Source organism: Trypanosoma cruzi, genomic scaffold (genome assembly GCF_000209065.1).
Source record: "Trypanosoma cruzi strain CL Brener 1047053514245 genomic scaffold, whole genome shotgun sequence".
Classification (NCBI taxonomy): domain Eukaryota; phylum Euglenozoa; class Kinetoplastea; order Trypanosomatida; family Trypanosomatidae; genus Trypanosoma; species Trypanosoma cruzi.
The window spans coordinates 24016-38263 of NW_001849305.1; the positions used below are offsets into that span (position 1 = coordinate 24016).

The 14248-nt window shown below is 52.3% G+C and overlaps 2 protein-coding genes and 4 pseudogenes across 2 annotated transcripts, besides 11 other annotated features; all 6 read left to right on the top strand.

The window, feature by feature from the left end:
- Positions 1-1209: part of a sequence feature (areas not merged during assembly with more than two copies in the genome that could not be assigned to a particular haplotype) that runs on past the window's edge.
- Positions 1210-2673: a sequence feature (haploid, Esmeraldo-like haplotype).
- On the top strand, positions 1414-2229 carry Tc00.1047053509419.80 (mucin-associated surface protein (MASP), putative; the record flags this gene model as incomplete). The annotated part of the gene is made up of 1 exon (XM_812902.1): positions 1414-2229. The coding sequence occupies one exon, from the start codon at positions 1414-1416 to the stop codon at positions 2227-2229; it is 816 nt and encodes a 271-aa protein (XP_817995.1).
- Positions 1777-1838: a sequence feature (GA-rich).
- Positions 2674-8374: a sequence feature (areas not merged during assembly with more than two copies in the genome that could not be assigned to a particular haplotype).
- Positions 3627-6005, top strand: Tc00.1047053509419.90 (trans-sialidase, putative; the record flags this gene model as incomplete). The annotated part of the gene is made up of 1 exon (XM_812903.1): positions 3627-6005. One exon carries the CDS (start codon positions 3627-3629, stop codon positions 6003-6005), a length of 2379 nt encoding a protein of 792 aa, XP_817996.1.
- Positions 6090-6182: a sequence feature (T-rich).
- Positions 7763-8440, top strand: Tc00.1047053509419.94 (annotated as a pseudogene).
- Positions 8375-9821: a sequence feature (haploid, Esmeraldo-like haplotype).
- Positions 8718-8799: a sequence feature (T-rich).
- On the top strand, positions 9002-9805 carry Tc00.1047053509419.100 (annotated as a pseudogene).
- Positions 9284-9465: a sequence feature (GA-rich).
- Positions 9822-11374: a sequence feature (areas not merged during assembly with more than two copies in the genome that could not be assigned to a particular haplotype).
- Positions 11013-11516, top strand: Tc00.1047053509419.110 (annotated as a pseudogene).
- Positions 11375-12155: a sequence feature (heterozygous, non-Esmeraldo-like haplotype).
- On the top strand, positions 11891-13138 carry Tc00.1047053509419.120 (annotated as a pseudogene).
- Positions 12156-14248: part of a sequence feature (areas not merged during assembly with more than two copies in the genome that could not be assigned to a particular haplotype) that runs on past the window's edge.

The following is a 14248-nucleotide window of genomic DNA, read 5'->3' on the forward strand; positions in this document are numbered from 1 at the left end:
ACGTCGGCACGTGCAGCTGCTGGGCAAGAATCCATACGCACTTATCCCAGGCACCCACAATGCCACACCACGTTAGTCAACTGCTGCACGACAAGATAATCATGCCCTTAGCATGGAAACAAAACAAATCGCGTTCTCTGTCATCCCTCCTCACAAGGGCCACAGAAAAATCTTGTACGTGCGTCCTCAGCGCTCACGCCGCTCTACAGCGTGTGCAGCATGGCGTGTGCTAGTCTGTTTGTCAGCGTCTATAATTGCAGAGCAGCTGTGCGCCACAAGAGAGTCAGAAGAAAGCAACGGCAGAGAGAGGCAGATAGCACAGACGCAAATTACTCATATCATCACACACACGCAGCCCGTGGAACGGGTGCACTCAACCACAAAAGAACGAAAAACAAAACAAAAAGCCAAAGCGTGGGACGACCAGCGCACACACTCTCATTACTCCCGTAAAGCAAAACACACACACAGGGAGAGAGAGAGAGAGGTCGCCCACTCAATGCAATAAAAACAAAACAGAAACAGTTACGGTGCTCCGCCCATGCAGCCAGGCAGGACGGCAGCGGTGCGTGTCGTGCAAAAGAGAGCACCAACGGGCCTGCATGGGTGTGCATGCAATATATACAATGGGCACATTATGTGTGTGCTTCGTGGGTGGGGTGAGGGCGAGAGTCCATGCAAGGGGACACACACAGAGAGAGTGAGTGAAGGACGAGTGTGTGTGCGGGCTGTGCGTGCCAGCACTCAATCACGGGGATTTGTGCGCTTCTACTGTGGTCCGATGTATAAAGTAAGAGTAATTATGATGATTGTGTTTTGCTTTGTTTTCTTCCCCTACCCTCATGTGTGCTCCGCGTTGTTCTTCACTTCCGTTTCGTTGAAGGCATCCCACACTCGTATGCATTCGCAGCGGAGCCGTACGTGGACGCACATTTGAGGATAGGTGCATGTTCACTGGAGTCTTGGGTTTGTCATCTTTTTTTAAAATTTTTGCTTGGTTCTTAAACTTTTGACCTGCAGGATATTATGTGAGTTTTGCAATCATGCTGATTCTATCTGTCTTTTGTGGTTTGTTCTCTGCTTCTGCTGCTGCCATTTGCAACTGTGCGGTGGCTGTGCGTGGTGTAGCGGCCGTGTCGCTTTTTGATTTCCCATGTTGTTGCAGGTCCGCCCCAAATCGTTAATTGGCTACGCTGTTTGTGATGATGCCGTGCCGTTTGCTCTGCGTCCTGTTGGTGCCTTCACTGATGTGCTGTTTCTTGTGCGTGTGTGCGACAGTTGCTGCGACGGAGGTGCGTGTGCGGCCTGCCGGTGTTTTTTACTGTTTTTTTTTGTCTCTCCTTGTATTTATTCTTGCTTTGCGTTGACGTGTTGTTAGTTTGTGCTGAAGGCTGCACGCAAGTGACAGGAGTGATGGCGATGATGATGGCTGGCCGTGTGCTGCTGGTGTGTGCCCTCTGCGTGCTGTGGTGCGGTGCCGGCGGTGGTGGATGTTCTGAACCAACTCCAGATCTTCCGGGTACTCAGTCCGAAGACCGCAATACCCCTAAAAATGAAAAAGAGACCATTGGTGGCGCTGGAGGAGGTGGCCAAAGCGGTAAACCGGCAGCGTCACAAGAAACATCATCACCGGTGCAAATCGAGATGGGAACGGGAGCGGGAGCGGCAACGAACTCCTCACCGGCACCAAAACCGGGAAAACAACAAGCATCAGCAATTTTAACACCAAAGACGGAAAACAACAATGAGAAAACAAAAGAAGAAGGAACGAGGTCGGAAGAGGAGGAAAATGAAGATGAAAATGAAGATGAAAATGAAGAAGATGAAGAGAAAGAAGATGGGGGTGAAGATCACAAAGATGAGAAAGATAAAGAGAAGGAGGAAGATTATACCGGCACCACAGTGGGGACGTCAGCAGAAGGTCAAGAGCAGCCAAGTTTATCTTCTGGTGCGGAGGGAGCATCGAATAAAACAAATCCCAACAGCACACCAACAACTGGAGACGGTGATCCAGTAGCTGATGTTTCAGGGGCAGCAGAGGGAAAACCGGATGAAAATAAAGAAGCCAATCCGAAAGAAACACCAGTCGAAGCCACAGCCATGAAAAATACAACAGTGAATACTGGCGACAGTGACGGCAGCACCGCGGTCTCCCACACCACCTCCCCTCTTTTGCTTCTCTTTGTTGTTGTTGCGTGTGCGGCTGCTGCTGCGGTGGTGGCCGCGTGAGAGTGAGGGAGAGAGAGCCGTGCACCACCCACACACACACTCGTCCTTCACTCACTCTCTCACTGTGTGTGTGTTCCCTTGCATGGACTCTCGCCCTCACCTCACCCCACGAAACACACACATAATGTGCCCATTGTATATATTGCATGCACACCCATGCAGGCCCGTTGGTGCTCTCTTTTGCACGACACGCACCGCTGCCGTCCTGCCTGGCTGCATGGGCGGAGCACCGCAACTGTTTCTGTTTTGTTTTTATTGCATTGAGTGGGCGACCTCTCTCTCTCTCTCCCTGTGTGTGTGTTTTGCTTTACGGGAGCAATGAGAGTGTGTGCGCTGGTCGTCCCACGCTTCGGCTTTTTGTTTTGTTTTTCATTGTTTTGTGGTTGAGAGCACCCATTCCGCTGGCTGCGTGTGTGTGTTTGTGTGTGATGATATGAGTAATTTGCGTGTGTGCTATCTGCCTCTCTCTGCCGTTGCTTTCTTCTGACTCTCTTGTGCCGCACAGCTGCTCTGCAATTATGGGCGCTGCCAAACGCACAAGCACATGCACACACACACATGCCATGTCGCTCACGCTGCGTAGAGGTCTGAACGCTGAGAATGCACATAAAAGGTTCTTGCTGCGGCGGCCCTGCTAGGAGGAAGGTTGTCAGCCCGAGAATTCTTTTGTCGACGTGTGGAGGGTGTGATGTTTGCGGCGTGCAGCCGGTGGGTGGTGTTGAGGGTGCCGTGGGCGAGTGCGGATTGTTTCTCGCCATGGAGCTGCGCGTGCTGACGTGTTTATCCCGCTGTGGATTTGCCGATATTCTTTGGCTGTGCGGGGTGATGTGCGTTGGAGGGCGCGCTGGAAGGGACAAGCAGTAAAACGACTGGTGGCGGCGCGTTGGTGGTGCGAAGGGCGGCTGCACCCTTTTGCGTCCCGTTGTTTTGTCGGTGTTGCTTGGTGTGTGCTCACGCGTGATGAATAATGCATCCTCCGTGACTCCTGCTTGTAGTGGCAACAGCCGCTGTGTGTTCCCGGTGCATTTCTACTGCTTCTGCTGTTCTTTGTGTTTGTGTGCGTGAGTTGTTGTTGTTGGGAGTGAATGCGGCGGGGATGATGGTGCCACTCACTGTGGATGGGTGGCTGTGTTTACTGTTTTACCTCTTTTATTGGCATCTTTTCTCTCCACCCTCTCAATCACACACGAAGAAGGAAATCAAGCGCTAATTGCTACTGTGAAATTGTAAGGCTCTGAAAGGACCAACAGCACACACACCGCCCACACACACATATTTATATGCTCTCACGTGTTTATGCAGCTGTCATGGCACTCCGCACACACAACCGTCGCCGCGTGACCGGATCCAGCGGAAGGAGGAGGGAATGAAGAGAGAGTGAGCAGCAGAGGCCCAACATGTCCCGGCGTGTGTTTAATTCCACGGTGCTGCTCCTCGCCGTTGTGATGATGTGCTGCTGCAGTGGAGCTGCATCCAGTCAGGACACGTCGTCAGCTTCAGGATCTTCAAAGGGGAAATTGTTTGATTGGAGAGATAAGAAGGGAGAAACAGTGAGTTCGCTCCGTGTTCCCAGTCTTGTTGAGATGAATGGTGATGTGTTTGCCGTTGCTGAGGCGCAGTGCACGGGCACTGGAGAATGCGTTTTTACTGGGATTGCCTCGGAGCTTTTGGCTCTGACTGATGAACCATCAAATGAGTTGGATATGAGTAAATTGAAGACACAAGTACTGGTGAACCGTTCTTCCGGAGGAGAACAATGCCCCTCCCAAACAGCAGTTCTGGCTGGCACTCAAAGAGTGAAGAAGGTGCATGTGAGCCGACCAACAACAGTCATGCAGGGAAGTGATATTTACATGCTTGCTGGAAACTACAGCTGGACATATGAGGATAAGGCAGATTCTGTGTTTCAATGTGGACTCTTGCTGGTAAAAGGTAACATTAACAATGAGGAAGGCAGTACCAACAAAAGGATCCTTTGGAAAGATACTTACGATCTCCCATGGATTTCTAACGGCAGACAGGAACAATCCTGGACACGACTGATTGGCGGTGGTGGATCGGGTATTAAGATAAAAGGTGATACTCTCTTGTTTCCATTGGAAGGCACAAAAAAAGAGGATGGGAAAGCCGTTTCACTGATTATGTACTCCTCGGACACTGCGGGTTGGGTGATATCGAGGGAGATGTCTGCCGACGGCTGCAGTGATCCCTCCGTCGTGGAGTGGAAGGACAAACTCATGATGATGACTGCGTGTGATGATGGCCGCCGCAGGGTGTACGAGTTTAATCTAACGGAGTCGTGGACGGAGGCGCTCGGGACACTCTCGCGCGTGTGGGGCAACAAAAATGGAAATAAGAAGGGCGTTGGGAACGGGTTTATCACAGCGACGATTGAGGACAGGGACGTGATGCTTGTCACTCTGCCGGTGTATTCCAAAAAAGGAGAAAATGGAAAGGAAAATGTGGAAAAGGGCAGACTCCATCTTTGGCTGACGGACAATACGCACATTGTTTATATTGGGCCGGTGTCCGGGAAGGACGAAGATGTTGCCGCCAGCTCCCTGTTGTACAAAAGCGGTAAAAGTGGTAAAAGTAAAACGAATGGGAAGGAAGAGTTGATTGCACTGTACGAGAAGAAGAAGGCCGATGGGGAGAATCCATCACCCGGTATGGTTTCTGTGCGTCTGACTGCGCAGCTGAAGCGGGTGAAGGAGGTGGTGGCGACCTGGAAGGAAGTGGACGAACGTGTCTCTCAGCTGTGCACCACTTTACTTGCTCAGAAGGGTTTCTCATCTGACAATGCCTGCGGCGCTGATAAGATCACGGATGGGCTGGTTGGCTTTTTGTCCGGCAACTTCTCTGAGAACACATGGAAGGACGAGTACCTCGGGGTGAACGCCACAGTGAAGAACGGTGCAGCAGAGGCAACAAAGACTTCCGATGGTGTGACGTTCCATGGAGCGTGGGCGGAGTGGCCCGTTGGCAGTCAGGGGGAGAATCAGCTGTACCACTTTGCGAACTACAACTTCACTCTTGTGGCGACGGTGTCCATCGACAAGGTGCCGAAGGAAGATACTCCCATTCCTTTGATGGGCGTGAAGAAGATGAATGGTGCTGGTAAGAATAAAGTATTCCTGGGACTGTCGTACAGCAACAAAAATAAGTGGCAGTTGCGGTGCGGTGACGAAAAGACGACGGAGCTCAGCAGCAATTGGAAGCCAGAGACAACACACCAAGTGGCTATTGTGCTACAGAACGGCAAACAGGGCTCGATCTACGTTGATGGTCAGCGTGTGGGTGTGGGTGCGTCGTGTGCATTGGGAAGCACGGAATCCCAAGAGATCTCCCACTTCTACATTGGAGGGGACGAACGCAGTGCAGGCGGCGCAGGGAGCAAAGAAGAAGTGTCAGTGACTGTGACGAACGTCCTGCTGTACAACCGCCCGTTGAGTACTGCGGAGATGACTGCGCTTAAAATGAAAAGCGTTAATATTCCAAAGCTGTATCATGCAAAAACAGAGCCGAGGGGTACTCCGTCTACTCCTGCCGGGCAACAGCCGTCGGAATGGGGGCATTTGGTGGGAAGCAGTAAAGATGCAAGTGGTGGTGTGGAGGGGGCCGATTCACAGATCAGGGAAGTAAATGCCACGGCGCTCAGCAGCAACCTCGGAAATGTGTCGCAAGAAAATAACAGCGATGCCGGCACCATGCGTGGGAGCGGACTGCTGCCATCGCTGCTTCTCCTTTTGGGACCGTGGGTGTTTGCGGCTCTGTGAGGAGTGACTGGTTGCCGCGTGGGACACTTCGACCCTCCCTGCACAAAAATACACATGATAATTTATTTCCCTTCTCAAATAACATTTATTTTATTCCCTGTTTTTTTGTGCGTTTTGTTTTTGTTTTCACTTTTTATTGTTTTTTTCTCATTTCCCCATTCTCTTTTTTTTGCTTTTGGGGCAATCACTATGAACGTTTTTTCTTTTCTACTCTTCCCTCTTTTAATTGTTTCTTGCTGCACTCTTCCTGTGAGGGGTGCCGTGTGTGTTTCCCGCCCAACTGCTCCACTCGCACACCCACCGACACGCTCATGACGACGGCCCTGTGCGCCTCGCCTGCTGCACGCATGAGGAGGGGCCGCGACGAACGGCGCGCTGAGGGAGCCGTGACGTGTGGGCGTGCGACGACGGCCTGTGGGGCGGAGCACACATTTCTTTCCCTTTTTTTTTTTTTATTGCGGCCAGGGCGGGCAGACACCCGCAGCGCCACACACACAGCCACACCCTGCCGCCGTGTTTTTATTTAAGGATTTGTTTTGATTTGCGTGTTTATTTCGTGCGGTGGCGCACCCTTCGGTGTCGGCCTCGTGAGCATTTCTCTCCCCTCCGATGATTTTTTCTTTTTCTTTTGCTGCGCTCACTCTCCCGATGGAGAGACGCGACTCCCGTCATGTCTGCGTGCTTCTCTCAGTCCCCACACACTCGCGTGACTGTGCTCTGCGGGCCGCACTCACGCGCCGATGAGAGGGCTGAGGGGAGCAGCAACACGCAGATGACCCCATGAAATATAAATGGTGTGCGGACACATGGAGGGTCAGACGGTTGAAGCACACGTAACCATCCTTTTAAATTTCTTTTGCGGGCAAAATACATACAGACGGTTTGGTGTGGCCACACGGCAGCCAGGATTTTTCTTGTTTTAAAATTTGTATGGAACAGTAATGGACGATTTCTTTTTCATTTATAATTATTTTGTGCGATGGGGTTTATATAAGACGAAGGAAGACGTTTTTTGTTTTTAATAAATATTGTGTGAATTGCCACTGCTTGGGCTGCAGTGCAATCATGAGTTTGAGCGGTCTTCTTCTTGTTGTTTCCGTTATGCGTCTCCGCTGTGCATTTTTGTGCGTCCCTCCGCATACTCTGCTCCCTCTTTTCTACGTCTTTGCTTTGTGTTTCTGCAGGCACACACAACCACACACACACACACAAGATGCACATTGCAGTGGATTTGAATGCACCTTTTGTAGTGCATGCTGGCAGTTGCGTGTGGCGGCTGTTGTCTTCCTCCGTGGCCATGAGGAGGAGGGAGAGAGGGAGCGCGCACCCCGAGTCTATTTTCCTGTGGGTGTGATGCACCGCGTGTGACTGCGTTGAGTTGGGCTCCGTTTCCCATTGAGGGCGGGATGGCAGGAAGTTTTTGTGCCGCGTCATGGATGGATGAGGGTTCGCTTGCTCCGTGTGCGTTGTGTGGTGGCCGCGGGTTTTGGCCATTTCCCTGGGGCTGCGGGAATGAGCTGGGGGAGATGGTGGTGGATGTCTTCTCCTCCTGCATGGTGGGTGGCTGCTGGCGTTGTGTGCCCTCCTTGCGTGGATGCCGTCTCGTGGTGTGTGAACTGTGCGGCTGGGCCTGCTGCCCTCTCCTCATGTTGTCTGCGCTCTCTCGCTGTATCCGCTGTGCTCCGTCCCTCTCCCTCTCGTTCCATTCTTTTCGTCTCACCGATCGGCTGACTGACTTCAGCGACTCCACTACGGGCGATGATGACTGCGGCTCCGTGTGGTGTGCGCCGTGCAGTTCCTTGCGCTCTCGTGCTGCGGCTGCTCGTCCGTGCGCGTGACGGCGACAGGAGACGATAATGATGATAACAGCCGTCATCCCAGCCCTGAGCTAGGGAAACCGGATCCTACAGAAATATGCCTGGTGCATTACAGCCATATGGTGGGGAGACCGGTGTGCCACGGACAGAGAGTGGGAGAGACAGCGAGGAGGGTTTGAGAAGTCCAGGACCTTCTTTCCAAAGGAAGCAGGCACAGCCATCACTGGACAGACACCAGCTCCGCCGGATACACTACGTTCGGCTAGCGATAATCCATAGCCACCAGGTTTGGCAACTCAGTCTTCACACACACACACAAGGTGCGACCGGTATGTCAGATGCACAAAATAAAAGGCGCAGTAAAGTACACAAGGTGATGAGAATCATAAGGCACAGATATCAGAAGAGAAAATGAAAATGCCAAACAAAACAAACACTACTACGAATACAACAAAGGCACCAAGTAATACGGTCATGAATACAGAGGCACCAACCACGACGACCACCCGCGCACCGTCACGTCTTCGCGAAATCGACGGCAGTCTCAGCAGCTCTGCGTGGGTGTGTGCCCCGCTGCTGCTTGCCGTATCCGCGCTGGCGTACACCGCTGTGGGCTGAAGAGGTGTATGCGGGCTGTGCGTGCCAGCACTCAACCACGGGGACATGTGTACGTCTACTGTGGTCCGATGTATAAAGTAAGTGTAATTATGATGATCGTGCTTTGCTTTGCTTGCTTCCACTGCCCTGATGTGTGCTTCATGTTGCTGCTTCCTGTATCCGCCACTTGTCACGCATCCGACACTCATATGCACAACACGAAGAAAACTGTTTGTGTGGACACACATTTGAAGATGGGTGCATGCGCACTGGAGCCATTCGGTACAGCTTCTTGTCTTTCTTGTTTTTACTGTGTTAAATTTATTGTTGTTTGTTTGCTCTTGTTTTGTTTTTACTTTTTTGTGTTTTTCTTGCTGTTTACTTGCTGCGGCGCTGTGTGTGTCTGCGCTTTTTGCCCTCCCACTGATTTTATTTGCCTCATGGTGTGTGCACCGGGATGCTGCGATGTGTTACTGTGCCGTGGCTGGTCGTGGCTGTGTGACGCGTCTCTCCCTTTTGCTTTTGCATTGCGATGACGGGGATTTGTTTTCTGCTGAAGGCTGCACGCAAGTGACAGGAGTGATGGCGATGATGATGACTGGCCGTGTGCTGCTGGTGTGTGCCCTCTGCGTGCTGTGGTGCGGTGGTGGATGTTCTGAAACAAATCTACAGGATCCCATTGGTGGTGCGTCTCAAGCCGGCAATAATCTTAAGAATGACAGCGAGGCTCCTGGTGGCGCTGGAGGAGATGGCCTAAGCGGTAAACCGGCAGCGTCACCAGCAGCGCCGAATTCGGTGACTGACGTAACGGCAGCGGAATTATCACCGGCGCCAAAATCCGGAAAGCACGCATCACAAACAATGGAAGAAAACAAGGAAAACAAAGATGAGAAAATGCAAGATAAAGAAGATAAGGATACGAAGAAAGAAGTCGAGAAAGGCGATAAAGATGATGAAGAAAATGAAGATGAAAATGAAGAAGATGAAGAGGAAGAAGATGGGGGTGAAGATCACAACGATGAGAAAGATAAGGAGAAGGAGGAAGATTATACCCGCACCACAGAGGGGATGTCAGCAGACGGTCAAGAGCAGCCGAGTTTATCTTCTGGCGCGGAGGGAGCATCGAATAATACGAAATCCAAAAGCACCCAAACAACTGGAGAAGATGATTCAGCAGCCGATGGCGCAGGGACACGAGAAAAGAAACAAAATGAAAATAAAGAATCCAATCCGAAAGAAACACCAGTCTAAGCCACAGCCATGAAAAATACAACGGCGACGACTGGCGACAGCGACGGCAGCACCGCGGTCTCCCACACCACCTCCCCTCTTTTGCCTCTTCTTCTTGTTGCGTGTGCGGCTGCGGCTGCGGTGGTGGCCGCGTGAGAGTGAGGGAGAGAGAGCCGTGCACCGCCCACACACACACTCGTCCTTCTCTCACTCTCTGTGTGTGTGTCCCCTTGCATGGACTCTCGCCCTCACCTCACCCCACGAAGCACACACATAATGTGCCCATTGTATATATTGCATGCACACCCATGCAGGCCCGTTGGTGCTCTCTTTTGCACGACACGCACCGCTGCCGTCCTGCCTGGCTGCATGGGCGGAGCACCGTAACTGTTTCTGTTTTGTTTCCATTGCATTGAGTGGGTGACCTCTCTCTCTCTCTCTCCCTGTGTGTGTGTTATTTGCTTTACGGGAGCAATGAGAGTGTGTGCGCTGGTCGTCCCACGCTTCGGCTTTTTTACGTTTTTTTGAATCTCTGCTTCTGTTGTGGTTGGGTGGGCATATTCCCATTACCCTTCACTTTTCTGTGTGGTGACGCCTGCATGTTTTATTTTTGCGTGTGATTGTTTTTGCAGTGTTTTTTTATTTTGGTACTTTGTTTTAATAATATTGTTTTTTTTTAATGGTTGAAGCTGCACACCGTCACGAGTGACGTATTCCCCTTTTGACTTTTTTGCTGCCCACACGCGGTGCCGGTCTCACTGCTGTGTCTCCCACGGAGTGCACAAAGGAGGATTGGAGGAACAGGCCGGATGCCGCATGACGTGTGAAGGGTGTTGTGTGGGCTCGTGGAACAGCAAGATCTGTTTTTAAATTTCCATTTTTTGTGCGGGCAAAATGTATGCACACGGCTGTCATGTGCTTCTAGGCACAAGAAATAAAAGTCCTGCCTGAACAATTATTTAATTTTGTGAGTTCTGCTGGACTTACCCCTTTTTTCTTTTTTCTTTTGGTGACTCGCTGCGGCTTGTTTCCGTTTGTGCTGTGCTCACCGTCGCTTTGTGTTGCCGTGTCCCGTTGAGTGTCCCTCTGCTGGCTGTGCTTTTGACATGCCTCCATTTCTCTTTCTTCTTTCCTGCTAGAGGCACCGATGGTCCGCGACGACGATTGTTTGTGTTCCCCATTGCGATGGCACGAGGGTGACTGGGCGCCCTGCCCCGGCCTGCTGAGTGCACTCGGAGGGGAGCGGATGGTGTGCGCCGTGCCTCACTGTGGGTGTGGAGCACTAATCCGCCACAACCTGCTGTGAGGCGTGATGCCAATTTGTCAGGGCAGAGGGAAGTGAAGGACACCGCTCTGTTCTTGGATGCGCTCCGTACCTTTTTCCCTGTGGTTGTGTGTGTGCGGTGCGCATGGATCTCTTTTGCAGTGCGACGTGGATGGCGTTGCTGCTGCGTGTGCATTTGTGCATGTGTTGTGCGGCGGACTTCTCTTTCTCTCCCATGACACCGTCCTTCTGTGCGGGGAGGTGCGAGGAACTGAGCGTGGGTGGCTGCCAACTGCGCCCCGCACTTTGGGGTCTTTCACACACATGTCTCCTCACGGCAGCCTCTTGCAGCACCGAGGCCGTGGATTGAGAGGATGGGAGGGTGTGCTCCAACCACAAGGACAACGAGATGCAGTGCATGACGGTGAGGCTGATCCGCGTGTGGTTGCAGCGCATGCGGCACGTGCGCCAGTACGCGTTGGGCGCCGCGCTCATGATTGGGGAGAAGTGGCGGCACAACATTGTGGCGCTGTGTGTGTTGTGCGTGGCGGTGGCATGCCGGCGATTGTGAGGGACGTGGTGGACACGGAGCTGCTGGACTGAGGGAGGAGGTGGCGTACGTTGCGGCGCAGCGGGAGCGCATGACGGCTGTGTGTGCTGGGAGGGCCCGACGTTCCTGAGGCCTGTGCTGGAGGGGCGCGTGTTGAAGTGAGCGTGGCGTGCCTGTGAGGGCCTGAGGAGAGAGAATAACAGTAATAGTGACTGTAGGGTGTGAGGAACGGTGCACGGCGAGGAGCGCTCCTCCCTTGTTTTGTTTTGATTGTTGTTGAACCGCGTCCACCTATTTGTTGCTATTGTTGTGCGTGTCTCTCATTGCTGGATGGGACGCTGCTTGGTTTTTTAACATTTTTCCCCTTTTACCCTGCGTTGACTTGTTGTTAGTTTTTGCTGAAGGCTGCACGCAAGTGACAGGAGTGATGGCGATGATGACTGGCCGTGTGCTGCTGGTGTGTGCCCTCTGCGTGCTGTGATGCGGTGCGGCTTTTGGACACGCGATGGACGATTACTGCAGTGAGGGTGGAGGGAACGGTTTGAGGCACACGAGTAATGGTGGAGATGACGGCGTGTCTCTAAGGGCGGACTGCGGGTTGTTAGCCACTCGAATGGGATTAATAAAGGCGGTTGAAGCTGCGGAAGCTGGACAAGATGAATTGAGTGGTGGTCCAGACCCATCTCAGGATACGAAGGAAAAGTTGGACGATACGTCTGTGGGAACTAATACAGTGGGCAGTGCAGCGGCTGGTGCAGGAGGAGGTGGTGTCGCAGGTCAGACAGCAGCACTACCGCCGACGCCCGGAGGATCAGGTACAGGAGGACAGGTGGTGAAGCCAGAAGGGTTGGATGCAAATGGAGGAAAGGAAGCAGATAATAAGGAGGATCGCAACGACAGTACGGCAACTGGGCCCCAACACCAAGGCGTTGATCAATCATCTTCTTCCTCTTCTTCATCTGGCAGCCCTGGCACTCAGAACGGTGAAGAACACAACTTGGAGAATACTTCCAAGAGTGATGAATCCTCCGATGATTCACCGGAAGATGACGAAAGTGATCCTCTTAGCCAATCCGACAGTCGTGAAGAGAAGGCGGAAGAACTGGTGAAAAAAAAAACGAATTAAACACAGAAAATACAAGTCATGAGGCACCAGCACTAACAACAGCACCAGCCGAAGAGACAGAAATACAAGCAGCAATACCAACAACACCACTGCATGGACATTCCGGCGCTGAGGATTCAGGAGAGGTGCAACAGTTACAACAACCCCAAGACGGCATTGAGTCAAACAGCAATTCACAAACAAAGAGCGCTGCCTCCATTACAGCCAATCAACAGAATGAACCATCTGGCGACCATGCAGAATCCAGGCCACCATCACCTACGGCAAACGGTGATGCTGACAATAACGAATCTGAAAAGAGCACTGAAGACGGCATCCCCAACAATGATCCAGCAGCTGATGGCGCAGGGACACGAGAAAAACAAAATGAAAATAAAGATGCCAATCCGAAAGAAACACCAGTCGAAGCCAAAGCCACGAAAACCACAACTGATACGGCGAATACACAAAACAGTGACAGCAGCACCGCAGTCTCCCACACCACCTCCCCTCTTTTGCTTCTTCTTGTTGTTCTTGTGCGGCTGCTGCTGCGGTGGTGGCCGCGTGAGAGTGAGTGAGAGAGAGCCGTGCACCGCCCGCACACACACTCGTCTTTCACTCACTCTCTGTGTGTGTCCCCTTGCATGGACTCTCGCCCTCACCTCATCCCACGAGGCACACACATAATGTGCCCATTGTATATATTGCATGCACACCCATGCAGGCCCGTTGGTGCTCTCTTTTGCACCACACGCACCGCTGCCGTCCTGCCTGGCTGCATGGGCGGAGCACCGTAACTGTTTCTGTTTTGTTTTTATTGCATTGAGTGGGTGACCTCTCTCTCTCTCTCCCTGTGTGTGTGTTATTTGCTTTACGGGAGCAATGAGAGTGTGTGTGCTGGTCGTCCCACGCTTCGGCTTTTTGTTTTATTGCGCTGCTTGTGCTGTGTTTGTTGAGTACACTCGTTCGGCGGGCTGCGTGTGTGATGATATGAGTGATTTGCATGTGTTCTATCTGCCTCTCTCTGCAGCTACTTTCTTTGGACTCTCTTTTGTGCCGCACGGCTGCTCTGCAAGTATAGGCGCTGACAAACATACATACACACACACATGGACATGCCATTTTTCACACAATTTGGCTGTGGCGGCTCTTGCGGAGAGGGAGGGTGTGAGCTCGTCGTGCGTCCCTTGGACTTGCTGCGGTTGTGGTGTTGGCGACGTGCAGCAGTTGACTAACGTGGTGTGGCATTGTGGGTGCCTGGGATAAGTGCGCATGGATTCTTGCCCAGCAGCTGCACGTGCCGACGTGTTCCTCCCGTTGTTCATACAGCGACGGAGGATTCTCCGGCTATGCGGGGCGATGTGCGATGGATGTTGCGGGGAGAGACAACAGTAAAACGACTGGCGGCAGCGTGTGTGGGCGTTGCTCTCTGTGCGCTGACGCGTGAAGAACAACAACATACCCGCCGTGGCTTTTACTGCTGGTGGCAGTCGATGTGTCTTCCCTGTGCACTGTTCTTCCTTCTCATTCCGTGTGTCTGTGCATTTCAGTTGTTGTTGTTGGGAGTGACTGCGGCGGGGATGATGATGCCACTCATTGTGGAGGGGCGGCGGTGTTCACTCCTTTTTCCTCTTCTCTCTCTTTCTCACACACAAAGAAGGAAAACGAACGCTAATCGCT